At 37.8% G+C, this 26,389-nt stretch overlaps 1 protein-coding gene across 13 annotated transcripts in view; it reads right to left on the bottom strand.

Annotated features, from left to right (window-relative positions):
* The window catches only part of LIN54 (lin-54 DREAM MuvB core complex component), a 66,116-nt gene that overhangs the window by 29,242 nt on the left and 10,485 nt on the right, over positions 1-26,389 (bottom strand). For 5 of the 13 annotated variants that reach the window (XM_045995958.1, XM_045995968.1, XM_045995994.1 and 2 more), the window contains exons 2-4: positions 22,177-22,892; positions 17,190-17,313; positions 9,085-9,227 (exon numbers count right to left, since the gene is read on the bottom strand). In XM_045995958.1, coding sequence (XP_045851914.1) covers positions 9,085-9,227; positions 17,190-17,313; positions 22,177-22,860 — 951 coding nt within the window. In that variant the 5' untranslated portion in view covers positions 22,861-22,892. The remainder of the gene's footprint in view (positions 1-9,084; positions 9,228-17,189; positions 17,314-22,176; positions 22,893-26,389) is intronic. The other 8 variants (XM_045996017.1, XM_045996030.1, XM_045996039.1 and 5 more) reach the window with 4 other exon arrangements.

The raw sequence follows: 26,389 nt of genomic DNA, 5'->3' as shown, positions 1-26,389 counted from the left end.
TTCTCTCTCCCTCTGGCCCTCCCCCACAGATCACTCATGTGCGCTCTCTCTCTCTCTCTCTAAAGTAAATAAATAAATTTCTTAAAATTTATTTATTTGACACAAAGAGAGAGATCACAAGAAGGCAGAGAGGCAGGCAGAGAGAGGAGGGGAAGCAAGCTCCCCGCTGAGCATAGAGACTGATGCGGGGCGCTTCCAGGACCCTGGGTTCATGACCTGAGCCAAAGGCAGAGAGGCTTAACCCACTGAGCCACCAAGGTGCCCCATAAATAAAATTTTTTTAAAAAATTAATTTTAAGTTTCTATAGTAAAAGGTGTTAATAATATGGCCACAGGACTCCATAAGTATTCAGTCACCATAATTATAAAAGCATAAAACAAAACCAATATAACAGAAAAGAGAATAAATTCTTAGTCATTTATTCCTTCTGCCCCTATCCCTGGCTAATGGGTACTGGTATGAGGAGCTATAAACAAAATAAAGGTTTAGCCACAGAATCCCAATGGAGCCTATGATCTGTAATCATCTCAACTCCAACTCTTATTAATCGTACAACAATCTATGTCAAAGTTTATCATGAAAAGACACCCTTCACTTCATATTGTACTCATTACTACCATCATCATCTCCAACTCAAATATGTGAGAGCTTCACAGCAAAAGTAAAAGCTATCAACTTCTGAAATCTCTGTCCCCAAATAGTTCTAACTCAACTTTTGATATTGTCATTGCTCATATCACTTCCTGCCTGGATATTTGCAAAACAAATTCAATCATCTTTATGACCAGCCTCTACCTGCCACCAGAGACATTGCTGATTTTGCAAACTTCACATTATTTCTTTAGCTCTTGCTGCCTTAGAAACATTCCATGAATCTCCATTTAAGGACAAAATTAAGCCTAAATTGCTTTGTTTTGAAGATTATCCACAATCTGGGGGTGCCTGAGTAGCTCAGTCGTTCAGCGTCTGCCTGCAGCTCCAGACATGATCCCAGGGGTCCCTGCTCTGCGGGAGGCCTGCTTCTCCCTCTCCCACCCACCCTGTTTGTGTTCCCTCTCTCGCTATCTCTGTCAAATAAATAAAATCTAAAAAAAAAAGAAAAGAAAAGAAAATTATCCATAAACTAATTTATCTTTATAGGCTCTTCATTCCCTCCAAAGCATTACTAATTCTGATCAGAATTGTCGTCTCAGTGCCCTACACGCACACTCTCATTTCAGCTGTAGCCCTTCACTCTTGGGGCTGACACCCACTCTAATTCATACCCATACGAAACCTTAGCTCAGGGATGCCTCTGTAATCATCCTAATTGTGGGTCAACCTCCTCACATAGGCTCTCAAGCCATCAGGAGTCTGTTCCTGGTTTTGCAATTTTGTATGTTTGTATAATTATTTGGTTCATTTCTGTCATATTCCCTCCCACATCCTGCACAGGCTTTAGGGTCCACACTTCTATTTTTGCTCTCTCCTGTTCCCTAGCACAGCCCCTAACCCATAGTAAGCAAGATTAAGTATTTGTCTAAGTGGTGAATGAAGGAATACCAGGATTTACCTCTCTTTATTTTTTTTTTAAAGATTTTATTTATTTGACAGACAGAAATTACAAGTAGGCAGAGAGGCGGCAGAGAGGAGGAAGCAGGCTCCCTGCTGAGCAGAGACCCCAATGTGGGGCTCGATGCGGGGCTCGATCCCAGGACTCTGGGATCATGACCTGAGCTGAAGGCAGAGGCTTTAACCCACTGAGCCACCCAGGCGCCCCAAGGATTTACCTCTCTTTAGTTTTGAACCATCTTGTCTATACCACACAACTAAGCACCTATTTCATTATTCGTTATTGTTTAATGCGCACTCAGTTTTGTCCGCCCAGCCTGATATCACCGTAAGCTCTTCTGTAGTTCCACAGTTTCGGCACAGGGGACACACTGACCTCAATGAACACAGACAGCCACTGACAAGCACAGAAGAGTCTCTACCAGAACCCTTCATTATCGTTCAGGTTCCCAGTGTCCTGGCTAATGTCAATTCCCTATGTCAGTGTGGATGGTCATGCTACAGACTGCCTTCTGCTAACCAAAACCCAGTCTCTTCTGCTTCCTAAGCACACAGCCGATTATATTTCCTAGCCTCCCTTGTTACGGTGAGGCCATGCGACTCAGTTTTATTTTAGCTAGTGAAGTGAATGGACGCATATTTCCAGGTCTGGCCCATAAAAGCCTCCCCTGTGTGCTTTCCCCTGTCTTTTCCCTTGCAGCTGGTAAGGGAGATAACCTTTGGAGGGACTAATCATCACTCAGTTTATTGTAATTTCAAGCCTATTATAAATATTAGTAAAGTTAAAATAAACCTGTCACATGACTTTTTATAATGTATTCCAGGGAATCAAGTCAACACAATTATTTAATACTCACTAATTTGATACTCACTAATCAATTACATTTTTTAAATACAAATAAACCATTCTTCAGCAGTCAGAAATTTACATTATTCACTTTACTCTGTGAACTGTATTTAATTTAATAAATAAACCCTAAAAATTTTATTCTAGTATAACATTTTTATGCTTGGGATTCTTTTATAATCCTCTGAAACTAAAAGATAGTATATAAATTGAAAATTTAGGGGCCCCTGGGTGGCTCAGTCATTAAGCCTCTACCTTCCATCAGGTCACGATCCCAGGGTCTTAGGATTGAGCCCCATATCAGCGTTCATTATTTATTATTTCCAAAAAATAAATAAATAAGTAAATAATAAAAACATTAGTTCCCATTACCCTAATGTAAAGCTCTAAGTATTACATAAGTTTGTCTGGATTGAGTTAATTACTATATAGACTTAATCAAAGCAATATAAAATATTATAAATTGTCATTATTACAAATAAAAAAATATTTTATGGGAATGCATCTCTTAATTAGATGGATGATGGTACTCATTTTTAAAGATTATTTCCCATACTCACAGCTGAGTATTACATATTGCAAGAATGAAAGTTCAGTACCAATTCTATTCTTACTTTTCTTATAAATACTAAAAACATTTGCACAAGTAAACAGAAGAATATTTATTGTAATAATATACATTAATATTCTGAACAACTCCTGAGTTTTATACCCAAACTTACATTGTATTCTACCACTAAAATTTATTTCTAATAATCTGAAAACTCACTTGGTTCCTCCTTTAATTTAATGGAGAGAAAAAAACCTGGAACCTATCTGAACTACAAGCAAAAAGTTTTGATAATCTGCAGTCATTTGTTTCTCAATTTCTAAGACATGTCAAAAATGTTTTTTTACCTAAACCTGTCCAATGATAGGTGCCCTGTTTATCCAGATACATTCAAAAATATTTAGGAAAAACTTTTTTTTACCTCCAAAGATTTTATTTATTTATTTGACAGAGTGAGATCACAAGTAGGCAGAGAGGCAGGCAGAGAGAGAGGGGGAAGCAGCCTCCCTGTCGAGCAGAGAGCCCAATGCGGGGCTTGATTCCAGGACCCTGAGACCATGACCTGAGCAGAAGGCAGAAGCTTAACCCACTGAGCCACCCAGGTGCCCCAGGAAAAACTTTTCTTAGCTTCCTACAGTGATAACAATGTTTTTATCATAACAGAGATTTGGGTTACATAGATATATGCATTTTATCTAAACTTATCTTAATGGTACCTTTAAAATCTGCATATTTCAGCATACATAAATTTCACCTCAAATGAAAAGCCTCTAAACAAATAGTGAATTCTAGTTAGTGGTATGCTTAATGAAGTATTTGGGGCAAAGTATACTGGACATGTACAACTTACTCTGAAATGAATTTTTAAACAAGGTGATTAATGGATACAGGGACAGAAAGATAAATGACAAAGCAACTATAGGAAACTGTTGAATCCAGAATTTAATTATAAAAGCTTCATAGAATTCTTCCAAGCTAGAAGAGCCAGAAATAGGAAGAATTCAAGAAGTTATACTGGTCACAGAAATCAGAGAAGAAACTTTACTTTTTTTGTTTTAAGATTTTCTTAAACCATCCACGCATAGCTGGTGCTCTGAAATCCCTCACATGGCAGTCTGCATTCTAAATGGCTAAGTGATGGTTCAGTTACTTACCACAGGCTGTGCAAACAGGGCAGATTTATTTACCAAATAAAAGCCAAAAATGAGAGAAGCACTCCCCTGGGTTGGAGAGCAAAACTGACAAGACATATATGTAAGGTGTATTCAAAGATATCAAGGATAATTTGCATAAACTCTCAAAAAAAAGGGTAAGATATTTTGACGATGCATTCATGTCCATCATATAGACATTAAGGGGAAAAAAGACAATCATTAACATTACATAAAGTATGATGAGGCCTTAGATTTTAGGAATATTTACTTAAGACTAAATTGGTGGGAAATAAAGGGTTTCAGACTTTCTAACCTCTTGTTTCTTTGATCCAATTTTCTTTCTTTTTTTTTTTTTTTAAGATTTTATTTATTTGAGAGAGAAGAGTGTGTGAGAGAACACAAGTATGGGGAGCAGCAGAGGGAGAGGGAGAAGCAGGCTCCCAGAGGAGCAGGGAGCCTGACGCAGGGCTCAATTCCAGGACTCCCGGATCATGACCTGAGCAAAGGGCAGATGCTTAACCAGCTGAACCACCCAGGTGCCCCTCTTTGACTCAAGTTTCCAAAACACAAGGTCTGGAAACCTTTACCTGTCTTGAGTTCATTTATCCAAAAGTTCACTGTCCTGAAATCTCTCTGATCATATTTGAAATGAATCAACAGCCCAGCTTCACTGTGTTCTAAGTCACCTACTTTTAATAGAATATGGTTTCCCTACCCTAGATGTTTAAGTTTTAAATACAATTTTTTTAATGGTCCAGATAGCCATTCCAGCAATGAGAGGAAGACTAAGATGATCATCAGATGCTGCAATCATCGGATAAGGACTTTAAAATAATTATGGTTAATGTATTAGTTGACTCAGCAGGAAAGTAAGACAGCGTGCAGTGAACCGCAAGGAAACAGCAGCAGAGAGATGGAAACTGGAAGAAAGAGTCAAATGGAAATGCTAGAAATTTTAAAAATACAGCTATCAGTGATGAAGAAGTCCTTCAATGGACCCAGTCAGTAAACTCCGCACAAATGAGGAAGGAATCAAATCATTTGAAGACAGGTCAACAGAAATACCCAAACCAAAAGAAAAAGAAAACGAAGTGGGAGAGGAAAAACAGAAGACAGTATCTAAAACTATGGAATTAAATCAGTCTAACGTTTTTGAAAATAGAGTTCTAGAATGAGAAGAGAGAAAGAACGAGGTAGAAGAAATATCTGGAGATAATAGTCAAAAGTTAAAAAAAAAAAGACAATAAATTATATACCCAAGGCAGTTTAAAATCAAGATAAATATATATTTTAAAAAGAAAACAATAATACAGCACAGAGCTGGATACATTAACAGTCAAAACACAGAAATCCAAATATAAAGAGGAAATATTGAAAGCAGTCAGGGGAAGAAAAGATACATATATAAAAGAAGAAAAGACAAAAATTACAGCATTATTTCTCACCAAAAATTATGCAAACTAGAAGTCCATGGGGTGACTTTGTTAAAGCTCTGGAGAAAACTGACAACCCAGGATTTTTTACCCAATGAAAATACCTTCAAAAGTAATGCTGAAAAGTAAGACTTTTTCATGCAATACAAAAACTGACAGAATCTTGCTAGCAGAATTTTCCCTAAAAGAAAGTTTAATTTTAAAGAAAGGGCTTTTTTAAAAGATTTTATTTATTTATTTGAGAGAAAGAGAGACAGAATGCAAGTGGGGGAGAGCAGAAGGAGAGGAACAAGCAGATTCCCACTGAGTACAGAGCCTGAGGTGGGGTGTGATGTCAAGACCCAAACTGAAACAAAGAGTTGGATGCTCAACGGACTGAGCCACCCAGGCACCCCTCGTAAAGAAAGTTCTTTAGGGAAGAGTTTTTTTTTTTTTTTTTTTAAAGATTTTTATTTATTTATTTGACAGAGAGAGAGAGGTCACAAGTAGGCAGAGAGAGTGAGAGGGAAGCAGGCTCCCTGCTGAGCAGAGAGCCCGATGCGGGACTCGATCCCAGGATCCTGAGATCATGACCTGAGCCGAAGGCAGTGGCTTAAACCACTGAGCCACCCAGGCGCCCAGGGAAGAGTTTTATACCAAACTAAGATTGGGGTCTACAGAAAGAAAGGAAGTGTGTAAGATATAGCTAAAATGAAAATAAAGGACTTACTTTCTTATTTTTAAATATTTTAAAAGGTAATTTTGTGTAAAGCAAAAACAAAAAATGTACTATATAGTTCATAACATGTAAAAGTGAAATGTTTAAAAATGACAGCATAGGGCGCCTGGGTGGCTCAGTGGGTTAAGCCGCTGCCTTCGGCTCAGGTCATGATCTCAGGGTCCTGGGATCGAGTCCCATATCGGGCTCTCTGCTCAGCGGCGAGCCTGCTTCCCTCTCTCTCTCTCTGCCTGCCTCTCTGTCTACTTGTGATCTCTCTCTGTCAAATAAATAAATAAAATCTTTAAAAAAAAAAAATAAAAAAAATAAAAATAAAAATGACAGCATAAAGTATCAAAGAACTGCAAATACTCAATTGTAAGGTTCTTACACTACATGAAGTGACATAAATATAAAGGTAGACTAAAATAAGTAAAAAAAAACGTGTTATTTTACTCTAGAACAAGCAATAAATTTTTAAAAGTTTAAACTATAATAAGCCAATAGTGGAGATATAACAGAATCACAAAAACTATTCAATTCACCCAAAAGAAGGCAGAAAAAGAGTTAAGAAAAAAACAAAAAGAGATGAGACAAAGAAAAAATAACTAGTAAGATGCAAGATTTAAATCCAATCATATGAACCATTATATTAAATATAAATGGTTTAGAAATACTTTTAATATTATCTATGTATCTAATTATCTTATTAATATAATTCTAACAGTTCAAGAGCAGATTCTTAATTTTTACATGTATATGATAATATGTAATTTGTGACTTTTTTTTTACTTTCTTCTGAAACTCTATACCATTTGTTTCTTTTTCTTGCAATACCGCATTAAATGCAGTCCTTCAGTAGAACTGAACAAGTGTGGGAAGTGGATATGCTTGTTCAACACTGCATCATAACATGAAGTTAGATGCATTTTCTCCCCTTTCTAATTATGAAATTATCCTTTTATTTTTATTATCTGAAGTATTTTTAACCAAAATGGAGGCTGGCTACCATCAGGATTTTTCTACATGTATTGAGATGTACTGTATATATCCGTAAAATTATTCTTTTTCCTATTAACGTTGTGAATTCGATGGATAGATTTCTGCATGTTAAATCACACTGCATTTCTAAAATAAATCGAAATATGCCATGAAAAAAAAAAACAGTACTTAAAGGGAAGAATAAGATTATAGGACAAAAGACATTAAATGTCAGAAAGTAGAGAACAGCACTGCTAAAATCTAAAGCAAGAAGAAAGTAAACCAAGTAGAATCATATTTCATTGCTTAGTGCTTATTTACATACTTTTTTTTTAAAAATCCTGATACCAAGCCAAACTCCAGATCAATTAAAACTGTCTCTGGGGGTAGGAACCAGGCATTCCCCGGGTGATCCCAACATGCAGATAAGGACACCGCTGTGCTAGAATCGAAAATCTTCAAGAACGATACAGTGCAAACTCCCCTAAAGATAATAAAACCTTCCATTTAACCTCAGCACCCTCAGCTCTCACACCACCAAAGCAATGTAGTTCCCTCAAGGGCCACACACTTGACCACTTCCGTGTAAAGTATTCCTTCAATCCAGAAAGCCTCCTCTGCTTACCCACAGCTATGACCCAAAGCACCTTTAAGGTTAAGAGTTTTCAAAAACAGCCTTTGTATAAACCTTCCCTGATACACAGCAGAGCTCATCAACCCACCTGTAACCGTCATGATTCTGTAGGGCAATATTTAATGTTTAGGTCTAACTTCCTTGTTGAAATGAAAAACTTGTCTTATTCGTGCTTTTATCCCCAGTGCCTATCACTATGCATAGCACATAGTAAGCACTCAAATATCTATTGAATCACCTCATTTAAGTAAATTACTATTTTCTATTATTATGCAGAGAGAATCCCATTTTAATGAATTCTAAGAGATATACTTATACATTATATTCAAGTCTAAGACAGAAACCAACAGCTATACTTTTTAAAAAATGTGAAACAAATGTTTAACATTTGTTCTATTAATGAATAATAATAAGTTATGGGAAAAGGCGGTATAAAGGGTAGTAAGTTTCCAGAATCACAAAGGCAGCATTTTACGGAATAATGATGCTTAGCCTTCCACCTGAATATGTCCTTTTTTTTTTTTTTTTTTTTGAATATGTCCTTTTAAAACATACCTTTTCAAAATGTTATGCTGGTATAATCACTCTGTATGTTTTAGGAAAGTGAGCGAAGCCTACTTACTTGACATAAGAGTAAAATGATAGCTACCTTAAGATGAAAACAAATTATGAAAAGCTTTTGAATGCTCTGAATGATCTACACTTAAGTCTAAAGACTCTGAGAATCTGTTTACCAGCATTCGATGGCAATTTCTAGTACTCTGGGTACTCTGTTTCCCAGCAAAAGCTCAGATCTCCATGAAACCCCGGACAGTTTAAGCAGAAAACAGAGTATTTTATCAAAATAATAATAATATAATAAAGTTACATTTAGTGTTTTAAATTCATATAGTCACTACATATGTGACTTCCCAAAGACAATAATTTTGCATAAATATTAACCGAAGAACTAAACACATCATGTACCTCATTCAAGAGAGCTTTGTTGTACCCACATTCATATGGGCCATGGAAATTATCTTCGCATGCAACATGATTACAAGGTTGCTATGTGTTTAGAGTAAGTTTGTTTTTTTTCTGCCATATAACCTTGATTACTAAATTAATCTAGTATTTGAGGAACCCTTATTACTTGTTTGGGAATATATTAAAACTGAAGTATCAAAAGTGACTAGTAAGAACATAAAAGCATTAACCACAACACTTGGCATTTGTGGCTAATTTTTTTTTTTTTACCTTATTTGGCGATTTCAAAGGTGAGATGGCTATTTTATTTGGTGTCTGTGTTGTAGAATTTAAAGCTGATCCAATAACACCACTTTCAGATATTGTTATGGTCTTTGATGGAGTCCCAGGAGTAGACTGTGAAAGAACCCTACCTGCAAATGAGAGGCAGCACATCAGTTCGACTTTTTTCAATAATAATATAAAAATGTATGTGTTGATGATCTACACCCGCAAGGACTGTAGTACCTATGTTCACTATTTCATTGTATCCAGGCATGAACTTAAACTACTCAAGTGAGTCCTGAGCGAACTAAGTTGAAACTAGTCAGAAGGAAACAAAACAATGCTTCTTAGTAACACTTAGTATCTTAATACCACTTAAGGTAAAGCCCAAGAAAACACGTCTGCTCACATTCTCATCAATCCTGCTAAATTCCATCTATCAGAATAAGAAAATAGGCTCAGGACAACTACGCAACACGTCCTGTATCATGCAGCTCCTGAAAGTCAGGCCTTGAATCCAAGTCTCAAAAGTTAATCTCTGTGCTATACTGCAGGTGTCTTACTCTGAACTAAACCATTCAGGTTTAAACCACTGGCTAAAGAGGGAATTCAAGCACCCAAGAAAGAGAAAAGGTAGATAACTTCAGGAAACAATTTAAAGCCACCTCAATGAGAGTTATCAGACCAGCTTGAACACTGGTTTCATACTACCTGATTTCAGACTGCTGAAAGGAAAAGCTTCCAACAGGAATTCAGGAATACTGTGCTTCCTTCTGGACAACACCCATCAGGAAAAACACAGGAAAACTGTAGGGTGTCTGGATGGCGTAGGAAATTGGGAATCATATCACAAGGAGTGGAAATATTGGGAATTTTTATCCTAGGCAAGGGAGGAGTACAAAGACATGACACGTCTCCAAATTCTGAAAAGAGAGGCATGTGTGACAGCGGTTCCCAAGTACTCTGGTTCTCTCCCGTTCTGGGCCCGTGAGACTGCCCTTCGGACCCCTCCCCACGCCTTGGGATTAGGTTAGGGACGCATGACAAATTCTAACTGATCAATTGCGAGTAGAGGTGACATGTGTCACTCCAGGCCAGAGCATTTACTGCCTATGCAAGACCTTTCAAAGCTGTCTTTCGCTCTGCCACATCTGAGATGACAGTCCCTCTGTCAGCCTGAGTCCTTGAGAGGTCATGTAAGAAGAGCCCCTTTTCTAATCCACAGTGGACATGTAGATAATCTTATCAAGTACAAATAAAAAGTACAATTTTTTTTAAACTTCTGAGACTCAGATTGTTGATTAGGGCAGGAGAGCCAAGATGATCCTGACTGACGCAGGCTGTCCAGGGGAGGATTAGAGCCGCTCTAACACATCAGATGCAGCGCACTCATGCACAGAAACAGAAGGTTCAGCTCAGCACTTGGAAGAACTGCTAACAAAACTTCCAACTGAAATGACTCTTTCTCACAAGTGAGTTTTCAGTCACTGAAGGTGTTCCAAGCAGATGCTGTATAATCAAATCCACTGGCTAAAGAGGGAATTCAAGCACCCAAGAAAGAGAAAAGGTAGATAACTACATTACCTCTGACAGCCCCTCTTAGATGCTATGATTTAATTCATAGATATATCCAGAGATGAAAGAGAGAGGGAGGCGGGAAAGCAAGAGAAAAGAAAAAAAAGAAAGGACTTTCTCTTTGGACAAAAATCAAGAACTAACACTTAAGAGCTTCTGGATTATGTTTTCTGATTAACAGTGCCACAGCACACAGTTTCTTTTTAAAATCAGGTTTACCTGAACTTTAAGAATTTTAAAAATATTTTTACATTTTTCACATTTTACATATTTTTACATTTTACAACTACAGGGGCACCTGGGTGGCTCAGTGGGTTAAAGCCTCTGCCTCAGGTCATGATCCCAGGGTCCTGGGATCGAGTCCCGCATGGGGCTCTCTGCTCAGCAGGAAGCCTGCTTCCCCCTCTCTCTGCCTGCCTCTCTGCCTGCTTGTGATCTCTGTCTGTCAAATAAATAAATAAAATATTTAAAAAAATATATTTTAACTACAATTTTTTCAATTTCTTTGTAGTACATGGTTACATTTAATTTCATTGATAATACTCATTAATGAATTTCAGTTAAGATTTTTTAAAACCTGAATTACATCGTAACTAAGTCAGTTCTACATAAACTAAATGAAATTTACATCAAATATTTTTAGGCCATCCTAAGTGTTGAAACTGTCTGAAGTAAAACGTTTGCCTGTTCTAGTTTCTAAAACTAATACCTGTGGGATAAACCTGAAGCCCCAAGAACCATTACATTAAGAAAATAAATTATCAATAAAGACAAAGTTCCATAAAATGCTCATCATTTATGGTTATTACTGTAATTTCTTATTTTTTTGGCATTACACAGATTCAGAAAAAAGGTTATGAACAAGTTAATACAGAAAATTCTCAATTCCTGAAAATAACTGATCCAGATAAACGCCACTTAAAAATGAATTCATTTAAAACAGGGACAAAAATTTTAAATAACAAAGAAAACTAAAAGTAAAACTTTCACTTTGGAGGGGAGCTTATACTTAGCAAAAATCCAATCTATAATTAAAACTACACTAACTCTTAGAATGAACTGGTAAGTGTGGGGGAAAAGAGGACTTTTCTGAAAATGTGTATGTCAGCAAAACGACAGATTGTTTGATGGGCATAACATGATCATACTGAAGGTCAGCTCTGCCAATATATTTCAGGGTTTCATCAATTTTCCCAAGAACCCTCTACACCTCTTTTTAAAATTCAAGTTATTCTTTTTTAGGGGCTGGGTTATTTTTCATCCAGATAGCATCACTCCTGATTATCTACTCTCCAAATCCCTATTTATCCTTAGCTCTGCAGACAGATTCAAGCAAGTATGTAAGTTATACAATTTCCCCTTGAAGTCAGTTTCCAAGGTTATTTACACTCCATTGTTGTTGTTCTCTAAGAATCGAGAGACTTACTCCAAAAGATGGGGGCTGGGGGGCAGGCAGGGAGCTCACTTATCTAAGGGAGGACTAATTCTGTGAGAGATTAATTTATCAGTGAATATTTTCACATTGATGAAGCTTGCTCCACTGTAGCAACCCTGTACCTCAGGAGCTCCAAGAACGAGGACCTCTGTATCTCATTTAACCATCTCCAAAGCCTTCTGACGTGTTGGGTATCAACAGCTTATAGAAATAAAATGAATCGGGGGCACCTGGGTGGCTCAGGGGGTTAAGCCTCTGCCTTCGGCTCAGGTCATAGTCTCAGGGTCCTGGGATCGAGCCCCGCATCAGGCTCTCTGCTCAGCAGGGAGCCTGCTTCCCCCCCAACCCCCGCCTGCCTCTTTGCCTACTTGTGATCTGTTTGTCAAATAAATAAATAAAATCTTAAAAAAAAAAAAAAGAAAGAAAGAAGATGAATCGATATTTACCCAAGATCACAGACAAAATCAATAGAAGAGCCATGACTAAAACCCAAGTTTCCCAGTAGCTCCTCCCACACACCACACCACTTCCGCAACATACACATTCATTCAAAAATACACATTCAACGAACCACATCTATGTGCCTGAAACTGTGCCAAGTCCAGAAGGATAAACAAGATAAAAGAGCTACCATTAATGTGGTACATACATACAATGGAGTATTAGTCACCTAAAAAAGGAATTCTTACATGCTACAACATAGATGAACTATGAGAACATTATGCTGAGTGAAATAAGCCAATTACAAAAGAACATATACTGTTTAATTCCATTTATATGAGATACGTAATCAAATTGACAGAGACAAAAAGTCTCTGCTAGGAGTTCAGGGGTGGGAGGAAGGAAAGGGGAGTTATTGTTTAATTAGGGTAGGAGTTCTCTTTTGCAAGATGAGAAAGTTCTGGAGATGGACGGTGGTGATGGTGTTACAACAGTGTGAACATACTTAATGCCCCTGAACAGTCCACTTGAAAATGATTAAAATGTTATATATAATAACGCAATTTATGTACATATATCTTATCATAATTTTTAAAATATAATTTTTCTTAATTAGATGATAGAACAAAGCAAAAAAATTATCACTACAAAAGATTATAATACAGTAGGGAAGACAGACAAGAAAACCAAGAATTATAATACAGTGACTAATGGAAATATTAAAAACCAATATGAAATTTATCTATTTTTTATGTTAATTAGGGATAAAAATACTTTATTTCCACCAATATGAAATTTTAAAAAGTCTGGTTAAGAATTTTTTTTAAATATTTATTTATCCACCCTGGAAAACACTGTGGAGGTTCCTCAAAAAGTTGAAAATAGAGCTGCCCTACCACCCAGCAATCACCCTACTGGGCATTTACCCTAAAGATACAAGTATATCTTTATGGCTTATTTTTCATCCAGATAGCATCTCTCCTGATTATCTACTCTCCAAATCCCTATTTATCCTTAGCTCTGCAGACAGACTCAAGCAAGTATATAAGTTAAACAATTTCCCCTTGAAGTCAGTTTCTAAGGTATTTACACTCTATTGTTGGTTGTTCTCCAAGTATCAAGAGACTTACTCCAAAAGATGGGGGCTGGGGATGCAGGCAATGATCCGAAGGGGCATGTACACCTGAATGTTTATAGCAGCAATGTCCACAATAGCCAAACTATGGAAAGAGCTTAGATGTCCATCAACAGATGAATGGATAAAGAAGATGTGGTATGTATACACAATGGAATTCTGTGCAGCCATCAAAAAACCCTGAAATCTTGCATTTGCAGTGACGTGGATAGAACTAGAGGGTATTATGCTAAGTGAAATAAGTCAATCAGAGAAAGAAAATTATCACATGATCTCTCTGTTAAGAAGAATTTGAGAGGCAGGGTGGCGCGTCATGGGGGGTAGGAAAGGAAAAAAATGAAACAAGATGGGACTGGGGAGGGAGACAAACCATAAGAGACTCTTAATCTTAGGAAACAAACTGAGGGTTACTGGGGGGTGGAGGAGGGATAGGGTGTCAGGGTGATGGACATTGGGGAGGGCATGTGCTGCGGTGAGTGCTGTGAATTGTTTAAGACTGATGATTCACAGGGTGCCTGGGTGGCTCAGTGGGTTAAGCCGCTGCCTTGGGCTCAGGTCATGATCTCAGGGTCCTGGGATCGAGTCCCACATCGGGCTCTCTGCTCAGCATGGAGCCTGCTTCCCTCTCTCTCTCTCTGCCTGCCTCTCTGTCTACTTGTGATCTCTCTCTCTCTCTCTGTCAAATAAATAAATAAATAAAATAATAAAATCTTTAAAAAAAAAAAAAAAGACTGATGATTCACAGACCTGTACCCTGGGGCAAATAATACATTCTATGTTAATTTTTAAAAGATGTATTTATTTATTTGACACAGAGAGAGAGAGAGAGAGAGAGAGAGAACATAAGCAGGGGGAGTGAGAGAGGGAGAAGCAGGCAGCCAGATGCGGAAACTGATCCCAGAACCCTGGGATCATGACCTGACCTGAAGGCAGATGCTTAACGAACGACTGAGCCACCCAGGCACCCCTAAAATTAAGAATTTAGTAGGTATAATTAAGTTCTATGGGAATACATGAGACAATCATGGGAAGAGTATAGCAAAGAAAGGCATTTTAAGTAAAAGGAACAATGCTAAGATCCTAAGTCCTAAGAGAACATGGTCCATTTGGTAATCTCTTAAAATAAGTTAAATCAGTAAGTATGGAACTAATAAGAGGTGAAAATGAAAAAAGTATGTATTAAATTAGCAATGCCTTTAATGTTAAGAAAGCACTGCAACTTGAATTCAAATCTGACAGAATGAAGCCAAGAAATACATGAGAAATGGATAGAGCCTAGAAAACCTTTAGCAAGGCTGTGTCAAGATCAGATTTGCATTTTAGAAAAAGCACATATATAAACGTAAGCTTATCTTGACTACAAGACAGGAAAAGATATCTATCGTCAATGAGAAGCCCCAAAAGTCATTTAAAAACAAGCTAAATGTACTTTGAAAAGTCAATAGTGCAATATAAAGATAACCCTTCTTGTGAAAGAGAGAATTCAATAGGAAAGCTACTTCCGTGGTTTAAAATTTGTCTCAAATGAATTAAAAAGGCTATATAAGGTATCAGTTGACAGTAGAAATTCTCTCTGCTCCTGAACTTAATGCTAACAATTCTAATAAAGTTTAACAGAGGTCTACCTATGCCTTTTGGTAGAGCCAATAAGTCTGCCTATAATTAAAAGGTAAAGTTATGATTAGTGTGTAAACACATTATATAAATGATCCAAAGACCCAGCAACGACATCATTATAGTCAAATGTAAGAGGTGAAATCTTGGCATTCACCAAATACTCATTCAGACACTTCTGCAAATACCACAATTATTTAGTATATGATTTTCCCACCGAACTAAAGAATTTAAGGAACTCTCTCAAACTCAAAACGAGTAAAAAACAAAACAAAACAAAAAACACTGCACTGAGACATTCGTCTTGGTTAACCCTCTCCACCAAAACCTCCTAAACCCTTCCTGAGGACTGGTGGGGTCCCTTTTTCATCAACATATCCCAACCTTCCTTACTTTCAGCCAACTGAAGCCCACTTCCTGAACCAGCTCCAAATTCAAACCCGTTCCAGTCTTTCTTCAGGCGCCATACCTGCCTCCCACAGTCCTCAAGACACCAGCCTCCTTTAACATCACACATCTCTGCTGAGGACCAGAAGAGAAAATTCATTCACCAACACTAACCTCAAATTACAATCTCTCCATGCCTCCTCTCACTGAACTAAAATGAGAAGCCTCCCTAGATACGATTCAAAGCCTCAGGAAAATGACGAATCACTGCCATTGACTTCACAGTTGTCTAGTAGGTGGTTTTAGTATACATCCCCTCCCACCTCACCCTCCCCCATGGTTAGTTAATTTACCCTCATGAAGAAGAATACACTTTCTAGGAATGGGTAATTAGCATTTGAAAGTCTCTAGTCAAATCTGCCACCCAGAGGTACTTCCATAAACCCTTAACCACAATGGAAATTAGAAATAAGCTCCTAACTGGTAAAAAGAGTCATGTTAGTATAGCTCTGAATTAAAGACCAGTCACCATGGCTGTGTTTCTAGAAGTACTGAGCAGCCCGCCAGGCAAGAAGTAAGAAGAGAACTGGATGTATAGAAGGAGAAAGGGAAAAAGAGTACCAGTGGTGTTTGCTTGAGAGTGATAACCATGAGTCATGGGCTCCATGTTGACTACGGAAGACTCTGAGGACAGGAAGTGGGTGATTACTAACGAAAAAACAAAAGGGTTAATGGATTAGAGATCTCAAAGTCAAAGAACAGCTAGATTGGGAATACAAAAGCAGATAAACGATGAAGAAAATGAAGTACTTGAGGTCAATATTTGAGGTGTTACAGTTACTGGTGATGACAAATTTTAAAGTATGTAATAAAAGAGAACTGGGCCACACTAAGAACTTGCTGGAAAATATAGTTAAAATTCTGTTACCACTTAAGTAATTACTATCATTGTGATAATTTTCTCTTCATAGAAAACTGCATATAAAGCATATTAACACACTGAAACCAAAAATTCAAACAGAAACCATGAAATACTACTCTCTCGTGGGTATTAATTTAAATCTATTAAACTTAACGACATGTCCTCTAGAGACAAACTGCCTGGGTTCAAATCCCAATTCAACTATTTACGAGCTGGGTGCCTCCATTTCCTCACTGGCGAAACGGGGCTGTTATTAATACCTACCTCGCAGGATTGCCCAAGGACTATTTAAATCACTATGTAAAGAGCTAAGAATAGTGCGAGGCACATAGTAAACACTAGACAAATGTTAGCTAGTATCACTGGAATTTAAGACTTCACCACTTTCATGATAAAAAAACTAAGGAGACTACAGTAATGGGCTGATTTTGAGATAAGGTATTTTGCACGAAGATACATTTAGTAAGTGTCACACTTATTAGTTTGGTTTGTAATAATAACCCTACTTGTTGCACTAAAACAATTCAAGATGGCAGAACAGCCCTTTTCAAACCTAAAAAGGAGGTAAATAAATAGCTTAATAAACTATAAAGAGATATAACCTGCAATGACTGGTGGTGATACTTGAGTTGTCTGTCCTGTAACTGCTTTACTATTAATTGGTTTTGCAAAGATCAGCTTCGTGATTACTGGACCAGAGGTTGGTGTTCGAGGCTTCTTAGCAATCTGAAATATATAAATAACTATGAAGACGATCTGTTTCTGTAAAACACCTATTCAATCAAAATTAAACAGAAGATTGATATATAGAAGTACACATGAAACCACTCAATTGACAGAGTATATCTAAGTAATCATGTTAAAAACACCTAAAATGCAGCCATTCATCAAAATACTAATGTGAACCCATCCTTAAGCCAATATATAGCAATACCTTTGCATTTTTATTGTAAATTCTTATCTTAGTCTGCAGGATCATAAGTTATCCTACATTCATCATGCATATGATGAAAAACAAATGAGTATTTTGACATGTTTAATAATAATGCTTATTAATGATAATACTAAAACACTACAAAACAGCAATATTCATTCTCAAAATAACAAATTATTCAACAATAGAAAGACAGAGTCAATTAAGAAAGCATAATGTAAATGATGAAGCCACCTGTAAATGCAATTACATTGGCCCCTGGAAGCAAAATATAAATACACAATAAAGACAGGCTTATGACTAGATCTTCAGCTTTAGATATATATCTATATATTTATATATATAGATCAGGGGTAGATATACAAAGAACTTAACAAGAAAATCCCCTAGAATACAAAGAGTAAGTTTGGCAAAAAAAGATTACTCTAAAGACAAAGGGGCTAGAAATGTTATTTGCTAAAATACTGTTTACTAGACTATCAATTCTTTGAAGGCAGGGTTTATACTCATCCCTGATCTTATTATATCAGCACATTGTTGACCTGAACTAAAATTCTCCACAAGTCAAGGAGGGTAGAGTTATCAATGTTTTAATACTGAAATTATCAATGTATGCCAAGATATAGACAGCTTCTTCTAAAAGTTAGACACAGAAATTTAGCTATGATAGGGAAGACATTAAATATTAATTTTCTTTTCTGGCAGATACGAAAATTGAGGACCTAAAAGTGCTAATATTGGAAATAATGACTTAAAATGAATTAACATGACCAATTTGAGTGACAGAAATATACCAGAAGCTGCAATGGATCTCAGAACTACATAAATATCAGCTTTGTGCTCAAATTATAAATTAAACTAAATAACACATTACTTTATACCTAGAATATTTTATTTTCTTATACTCAGAACACATGACTGACAAAACAAAATATAAATGAAACACAAATTGCTTTAAAAAAAAAAAAGACAAGGAGACCCATTACCATACTAAGAAAAAAAAATATCCAGCTTGCGAAACTGGTATGTCCAAATAAATGCATGACTATACTTAAAAAAACTGATGCAGTTTGGGAGACATAAAGGGAATATATTTCCCAACTGTGTTTACAGGCCTAAAATTCTAAGATATCAGAATATATCATCTATTGACTTAGTACTAATTATCTCAAAAGGAAAAGGTATTGATGTTCTTAGAAACCCAAGTCTTGTAATAAATATTCTTTTTGGAGGGAATATTCTTAACTATAAAGATGAGGAGCTTAGAATATTTCCCTATTTTTAATTGATTTTCACAATCATATGACTATATGAATACTTACCAATCAGAAAAACAATCTGAACAATACGGCCAAAAGCACATTAATTATTTAAATGAACAATTCCAATTTGCCCTTGTTGTTATGTTTCTTTAGTGGCACACTGTTGAAAATAATGATTTATAGTTCCTTCAAAGAACCATACTTTTTGCATTATTAAATTCTAAACTAGGGGCGCCTGGGTGGCTCAGTGGGTTAAAGCCTCTGCCTTCAGCTCAGGTCATGGTCCCAGGGTCCTGGGATCGAGCCCCGCATCGGGCTCTCTGCTTGGCAGGGAGCCTGCTTCCTCCTCTTTCTCTGCCTGCCTCTCTGCCTAGTTGTGATTTCTCTCTGTCAAAGAAATAAAAAATTTAAAAAAAAAAAAAATTCTAAACTACTCTACAAAAAAATTACTTTATCAAGTAAAACAAAGCATGAAGTATCCCTTCTAACAAATTTATGTAATCAGCAGATAAAGACAAAGATGATTCAAACAGGGAATTTTACAAGTAAGATAGGCAAATATCTGATCCCATAATATACGCAGGTAAATACTGGCACTGTAGTGTATCAGTTCAGGAGCTAATAAGGAGTTACGGCGCCCCAGACTGTTTGCTGTTAAGCACGCTTCTGTATCATGCCCAAGAAACATGGGGAAGTGTGTATACATCTGTAATGAAGAAGTGTGTATACATCTGTAATGAAGAAGTGTGTACACATCTGTAATGAAGAAGTGTGTACACATCTGTAATGAAGTGTAACAGTACCTCTTTGTTACTGCTTCTGGCCTCAACTGTCACCTCTTTCTTCCGTTTTGTAAGATAGGTCCTTCCTCCACCCTTACCTGCTGTCCGGACCCGCACGGTTTCAACACTGATGAAACTTAACACAACACTAGGGGCGCCTGCGGGGCTCAGTGGGTTAAAGCCTCTGCCTTTGGCTCAGGTCATGATCCCAGGGTCCTGGAATGGAGCCCCACATCGGGCTCTCCGCTGGGCGGGGAGCCTGCTTCCCCCTCTCTCTGCCTGCCTTTCTGCCTACTTGTGATCTGTCAAATAAATAAATAAAATCTTAATAAATAAATAAATAAACTTAACACAACACTGAAGATTGTCTAGGAAAAAAACCAGAGAATCATATACACTGTTTAATACTAAACCAAGTATTCTGGTGCTAAAGAGGAAACATAAATGTGTACCTTCTTATTTATTTTATTTTTCCTGTGCTTTAGAGCTTTGTAGGTTACTTTGGAGTTTCAAAGATTTGAATTGCCTAAAAACTGGACAAGTGGAACAATATTCTTCCATTTTTGTTTGTTTTAAATAAAAGTTCTTTTTTTGGGGTGCCTTGGTAGCTCAGCCAGTTAAGTGTCTGCCTCAGTTCAAGTCATGATCCCAAGCTTCTGGGATCGAGCCCCACATCGAGCTCCCTCTCCCGACAGGTTCTCTCTCTCTCTCACAAATAAATAAATTTTTTTTAAAAAGTTCCTTTTAATAAATAGAATCGGCTTTCATAAAAGTTAACAATAATAAAAGGAGTTTTAAGAATTAGACCCCTAGCCTTTGCTGTCCTTGTCAGTACTTAGGGGATTATAGTAGAAAACTTGTGGATACAAGTAAACTGGTCATTAAATAGCATGTATACAATGTCCTAGTAAATGAAAAAAAATGACATTCTGGTTTTTATTATTAGTTTATTATGAACATGGTTATGATCCATATCCCTAAAGCCAGGTAAACTCTTGCAAACTAATAAAAACAAGTTTTAAAACTGATTAAAAAAAATCAGGCTGAGGACAAGATGCTTGATGATGACAGTGTATCTCATTCAAGAGACTCTCACCAAAAGAAGTAAAAGGAACTCAGAGACAAGTGAGAGATGGTAATAAACAAGACTGGGTGGCTCCACTGGTTAAGCATCTGCCTTTGGCTCAGATCATGATTCTAGGGTCCCGGGATCAAGAGCCCCATGGCGGCTCCCGGCTCAGCAGGAAGGTCTGCTTCTCCCTCTGCCTCTGCCCCTCTCCCTTGCTCATGCTCTCTTTCTCTCCCTCTCTCCTATAAATAACATCTTTAAAAAAAATTTTTTTTAAAGCATTAAATATTTAATAGTGGCAGGAGGGACATGAGCAAATTACAAGGTTTGAGAAATCAAACAACGTGCTTAAATAAAACGCCCATGAGGGGCACCTGGTTGGGCTCAGATGAAGAGTGTGCAACTCTTGATTTTGGGGTTGTGAGTTCAAGCCCTACGTTGGGTACAGAGATCACTTAAAAACAAAAGCTTAAAGAAACAAAGCCCATGAAAAATAAATTTCTCATTATTTTGCCAACATAATAACCCAAACATCATTACTTCTAACATCGGCTGAGCATGGATAGTTCCCCGTACCTTCCTTTTCCTTATAAACCTGCATCAGTTCTCTAAGTCATGTCTGTTCCTTTTTTTCTGAACAGTGAATCTTTCAAGCAGGGAATATATTTGTGTTTCCTGATCCTAAGTGGATCATTTTATTTTAAGAGCAGTGATGACCTAAAAAGGCCTATTTGAGCATGAAAAACTGGGAACCGTTTAATATACGTTCTATTAAACTTTTATCTTAGGATCCTATTCATACTAATAATAGGCACCATTTTCAAGGGTCCTCAAACTTTTGAGAACTACATCAAGTACTCCTTTTATTACGTATTTCGTCATGATCAAAGAGCCATCTGCCAGCTAAAGTCAAAAACTCAGAGGAGATAAGTAACCAATCCAAAGTCCCACAGGTGGCAGGGCAGCACAGAGGTGACGCAAATCCAGCTGGTCCACTTCTAAAGCCAATGCGTCACCCTCCACTACGTGACACTGTCTTTTCCACACAGCAAAGACGAGTGATGGCAATGGACAGGAAACTGCACACACGGGCTAGCATGCACTTTGCTGGCTCCAAGGACTGCTCAGAGCCGCAAGTTTTCCTAGACTTTGGCCATCTGTTAACTGAAAAAAATTACGTCTGCATGACATTTGGACACCCCAGCAGCAACTCTGCCATCTTTACACCAGCAGAGCACACTTGCAACTGAACTACTACTAAGAATAAAATGCACTTAAAAATGAGTAAAGAGCTATAAATGCACTAAGTTGGAATTGAACAAAAATTAAGTTTGCTCTAAGTTCTCCAGCAAACATTTTCAAAGCATTAGACATCAAACTTTACGAAAAAGAAACCACACAATTACTAAAAGCAACATTCAAAAGAATTCAGTAACAACTATGCATTTAATCACCCTACAAACACGAGGAATCAATTTAATTTTTAACATGCATTTGAATTAATAAGCCCCCTTCCTTTTTTGTTGTTTTTTTTTTTTTTACCTGTACTGTTTTTAACTGTTGGGTCTGTAACACAGAGGGCTGAGTTGTAGTATTAATCAGTTGACTTCCTGGGGTCAGTGCTGAGACACCAATGACAGGTTTCACCTCTGGCCTCCCTCCAATGGTAACTACTTTAATTTGCTGCGGTGGTAACTTAGCATCTCCTGACTGGGCCTGAGTTGTAACTTTCTGAGCCTGGGGTAGTTGGCTATGGGGTAGTGCTAAAACAAGTGGTGAACCAGACTTGCCCAAAGTTGTTAAGATTAACTTCTGTCCATCTGGTTTAAGGGTCTGATTGCCAAGTTTAAGATCTGATGTCTGTGATACTTTGTTTAAAATAATCTGATTGGCTGATATAGTCACAGGAGTCTGAGCACCAAGTTTTTGAAGGCCACTTGGAAAAGCTGGTTTCACTGTGGTATTAGAATCTGCTTTAGTAATTGTGGTATTCACTGCAACTTGGTTAGTGTGGTTACTGTACACTGTGATTGGGTCCGTGGAAATGGGCGTGGCTGCAGAGTCCCCAGTAGAATTTATGTTGACAATTTCTTCCAGTTCTGTCTCCATGGGAATTGGGGATGACACAATAACAGCCTCAATACTATCATCCTCCACTAAGGTTACACCAGTGTCCATTATCTCCTCCGGAAGCAAACTATTCACCTCGGCCGGCACCACCTCCATGGTCGCGCTCCTGCTAGAAGGCGGGTCAGGCGCTGCAAGAAAAGTTGAAAATGAATAAAATTATCAGTTTTCAAAACAGGTTTAGGAATAAAATCATTCAAAAGAAATGCTAGTGACAAAATAATCATTTGTTGCTGACACACAACTGAATGAAGGATATTCCTGATACCTATTTGGCTTACATCACTTCAACACACTCTCAGCCTTCAGGAATCTAAACTATAAGTCACATGGGACACAAAACTAGAAGCGAATATTCTCATGCGCCAGGTCTCAATCCAAAAGTATACTGCATTCAGGACACTCCTTTCCGGTGCCACTCGTAAACCTTTTTAGTCTTTGGCATGTCTGATAACCTTATTTCTTGCCAGTTATTTTTTTTTTTCCTACTGACAGACTTGAAAACTGCTGACTCACATAAAGATTTAAATGTAAACAAATATTGGAAAATATCTTCAAATCTCCAGGGAGCTAGGTTCTAAGATGAGGATAGTTTGCCATCTACAAAAAATCCATTAAATATTCAAATTAATGTTAAAGGAGTTCTAGAGGAGTTCTAGAGTAATCCATTTAATCCATAAGATTAAATGACTTATCTGGCTCAAGTCTGATCAATTAGCTTCAGAAAACAAAACAAAAACAAGAACAAAAAAGCTTTACTTGGGAAGAAGATTCTCAAATCCTCCTTAGCCATTTAAATGTCAAAAAGGAAACCAATGAAAAGGGTGTAAAAGCCAGTCCCATTACAAAAAAAGTGGTAATAATAATAATAATAATAAAGCAAATTAGGAACAAGTCAGAACTGTGATGCTTTTAGCCAAAGGTTATGCAGAACTTCCAATGAAGATATCAGTACATTATCTTCACATATTAAAGAGAGTACATCATGTTCCTGACTGACTAAATAATAATGTTATTTGCCCATACAACATTAAAGATGAATACAAATCTAGTCAGCAATTCTGTTTCATCTTCCCTTTTTTAAAAATACAAAACTGCAATACCCATTCTGAGATTAAGAGTAACACACATGGGCACCAAATTATAATTATCATCATTGACAAATACTAATAGTACCAAAATTAATCATTATTGAATGCTTGCTATATACCAACGATGGCATAATTAATCCTCACGATTCTGTGATAGTATCATTACCACTCCCATATTACAGCTGAAGAAACTTAGATTAAATAATAATCTGCCCAAGGTCACATAACTAGTAAACGATAGAGCCCAGACTCAAAATCAGGATATGTTTTACACCAAAGTTCATCATTTTAATCACAAAATTACATTGCCTTAAATTTTTACCACTGGTATTTTTTTTTAAGGTTATTTATTTGACAGAGAGTTCACAAGTAGGCAGACAGGCGGGGGGGGGGGGGGGGCTCCCCGTTGAGCCTGATGCGGGACTCGATCCCAGGAACCTGAGATCATGACCTGAGCCAAAGGCAGAGGCTCAACCCACTGAGCCACCCAGGCGCCCCACCACTCGTATTTTTAAATGAAGAAAAAACATGTCTACTCCTTTACAGTCAATCCCCTACCCTATAAATCCACCCCGCACAACCACTGTTCTGCTTTACCACTGTATGTTTGACTTTTTGCCCACTCTAGAACTTCACATAAATGGAATAATTAAAATGAGCTTTTCCCTGAGTATGTTGATATTTGCCTTTACTCCTTCGCTTACTATGAGTTCTGTTCCTTTTTACTGCTGAGTAATATTCCATCCTACAAACCTACAAACCATGATTTGTTTATCCATTCACCTGTGAATGGATATTTGGAAACTGTTTCAAATTTGGGACTCCTAAATAACACTGCTATGAACATCCAAGTTTAAGTTTGTTATGGATACATACCTTCATATGTTCTGAATAAATACCAAGAAGTGGACTCACTGTGTCATAAGGTAAACTTATCTTTAACCTTCCACGAAACTGCCAAACTATCTCACACCGTACACACCACCAGCAATGCGCGAGAGGACCAGCTGTCCCACATCCTCAGCGACAACTGGCATTGTCAGCCGTTCTAATGGGTGTGAAGTGGCACCTCGTAGTTTCCACCTGCAATGCCCAGATGACTAACAACGCTGAGCATTCTTTCACACATGCAGTGCATTTGTGTATCTTCTTTTGAAAAGTACCTGTTAAAATCTTTTCCCTTTTTTAAAAAAAAGGGCTTTTGGGCGCCTGGGTGGCTCAGTGGGTTAAAGCCTCTGCCTTCGGCTCAGGTCATGATCCCAGGGTCCTGGGATCGAGCCCCACATCGGGCTCTCTGCTTGGCAGGGAGCCTGCTTCCTCCTCTCTCTCTCTACCTGCCTCTCTGCCTACTTGTAATATCTGTCTGTCAGATAAATAAATAAATAAAATATTAAAAATAAATAAATAAATAAAAAATTTAAAAAAGGGCTTTTTTGTCTTCTTACTGAGTTGGGTAAGTTCTTTATATACACTATAAAATTACCACTCATGGGGCACCTGGGTGGCTCAGTGCATTAAGCGTCTGCCTTAAGCTCAGGTCATGATCTCAGGGTCCTAATGGAGCTCCACATCAGGCTGTCTGCTCAGCGGGGGTCCCGCTTCCTCCTTCCCCTCTGTCTGCCTCTCTGCCTACTTGTGATCTCTCTCTGTCAAATAAATAAATAAAATCTCTTAAAAAATAAGTAAAATCACCCATCATGGTAACTTGTAGCTCAAACGAATTACTAGTGTTTGAGATCCCAAAGTACTAGCACTTCTCTACATGAGCTCTTCTGGTCAGGAGAATCCTCTCTGACATTTATGGGAATTTAAAGTAGGCATGTAAAAACACTACCAATGATACCTTCAGCAATGCAAACAGTACCAAACAACAAAGGGCCTAACCCACAAGGTCAATTAGCTTCCTTTCCCTACTGCAAACCTTGTCCACGCCCCATCCGTTGTGTCTAGCGCACTCCATCCCCTGCAGAACAAGGCAGGATGATGACTTGGTTGCCAGTATCCAACACAACCACAGAAGTGACTCTCTGCTCTCCTTGAAGTTCTCCCAGCATATCTGGACATGTGGGTATAGCCTTTGGTACCCCCTTAAGGACAGGGAGATCTCTGCCCAACCTCTATGCATCTTCCTCCCTCGAGCACCCGAAGTCAAGGTGCAGGAGCGAGAAGTCAAGTCCCAGGAGACGGTGGTCTGGCAGTGCATTTACTTTCAGTTTCAAGTACTCAGTTACAACTCAACTCAACAACCTTCTGATGCACCCGAAATTCTATATCCTCTGACTTCTTTCTGGTGTCCTATTTCTGACCATTATTTCAGCTTCGGGGGCCATTTGACTCAGAGGTTATTATAGCCACGCTGCCTCTCAGCTGGAGCTATGGAGTTGGTGCAACAACCAAAGCACCATTGGGGCTCTCAGTGCAACCCCTCAATATCCATTAAGAGGTACAACACAGGAAGACATTGCCCCTGCCACCCCTGTCCACCACGTGAGTGAGAGCATTCACCACCAGATGCCAGAGTCTTTTCCGATCCCCTA

Source organism: Meles meles, chromosome 2, assembly GCF_922984935.1.
Source record: "Meles meles chromosome 2, mMelMel3.1 paternal haplotype, whole genome shotgun sequence".
NCBI classification, from domain to species: Eukaryota; Metazoa; Chordata; class Mammalia; order Carnivora; family Mustelidae; genus Meles; species Meles meles.
This window is presented reverse-complemented; position numbering and strand designations above follow the sequence as displayed.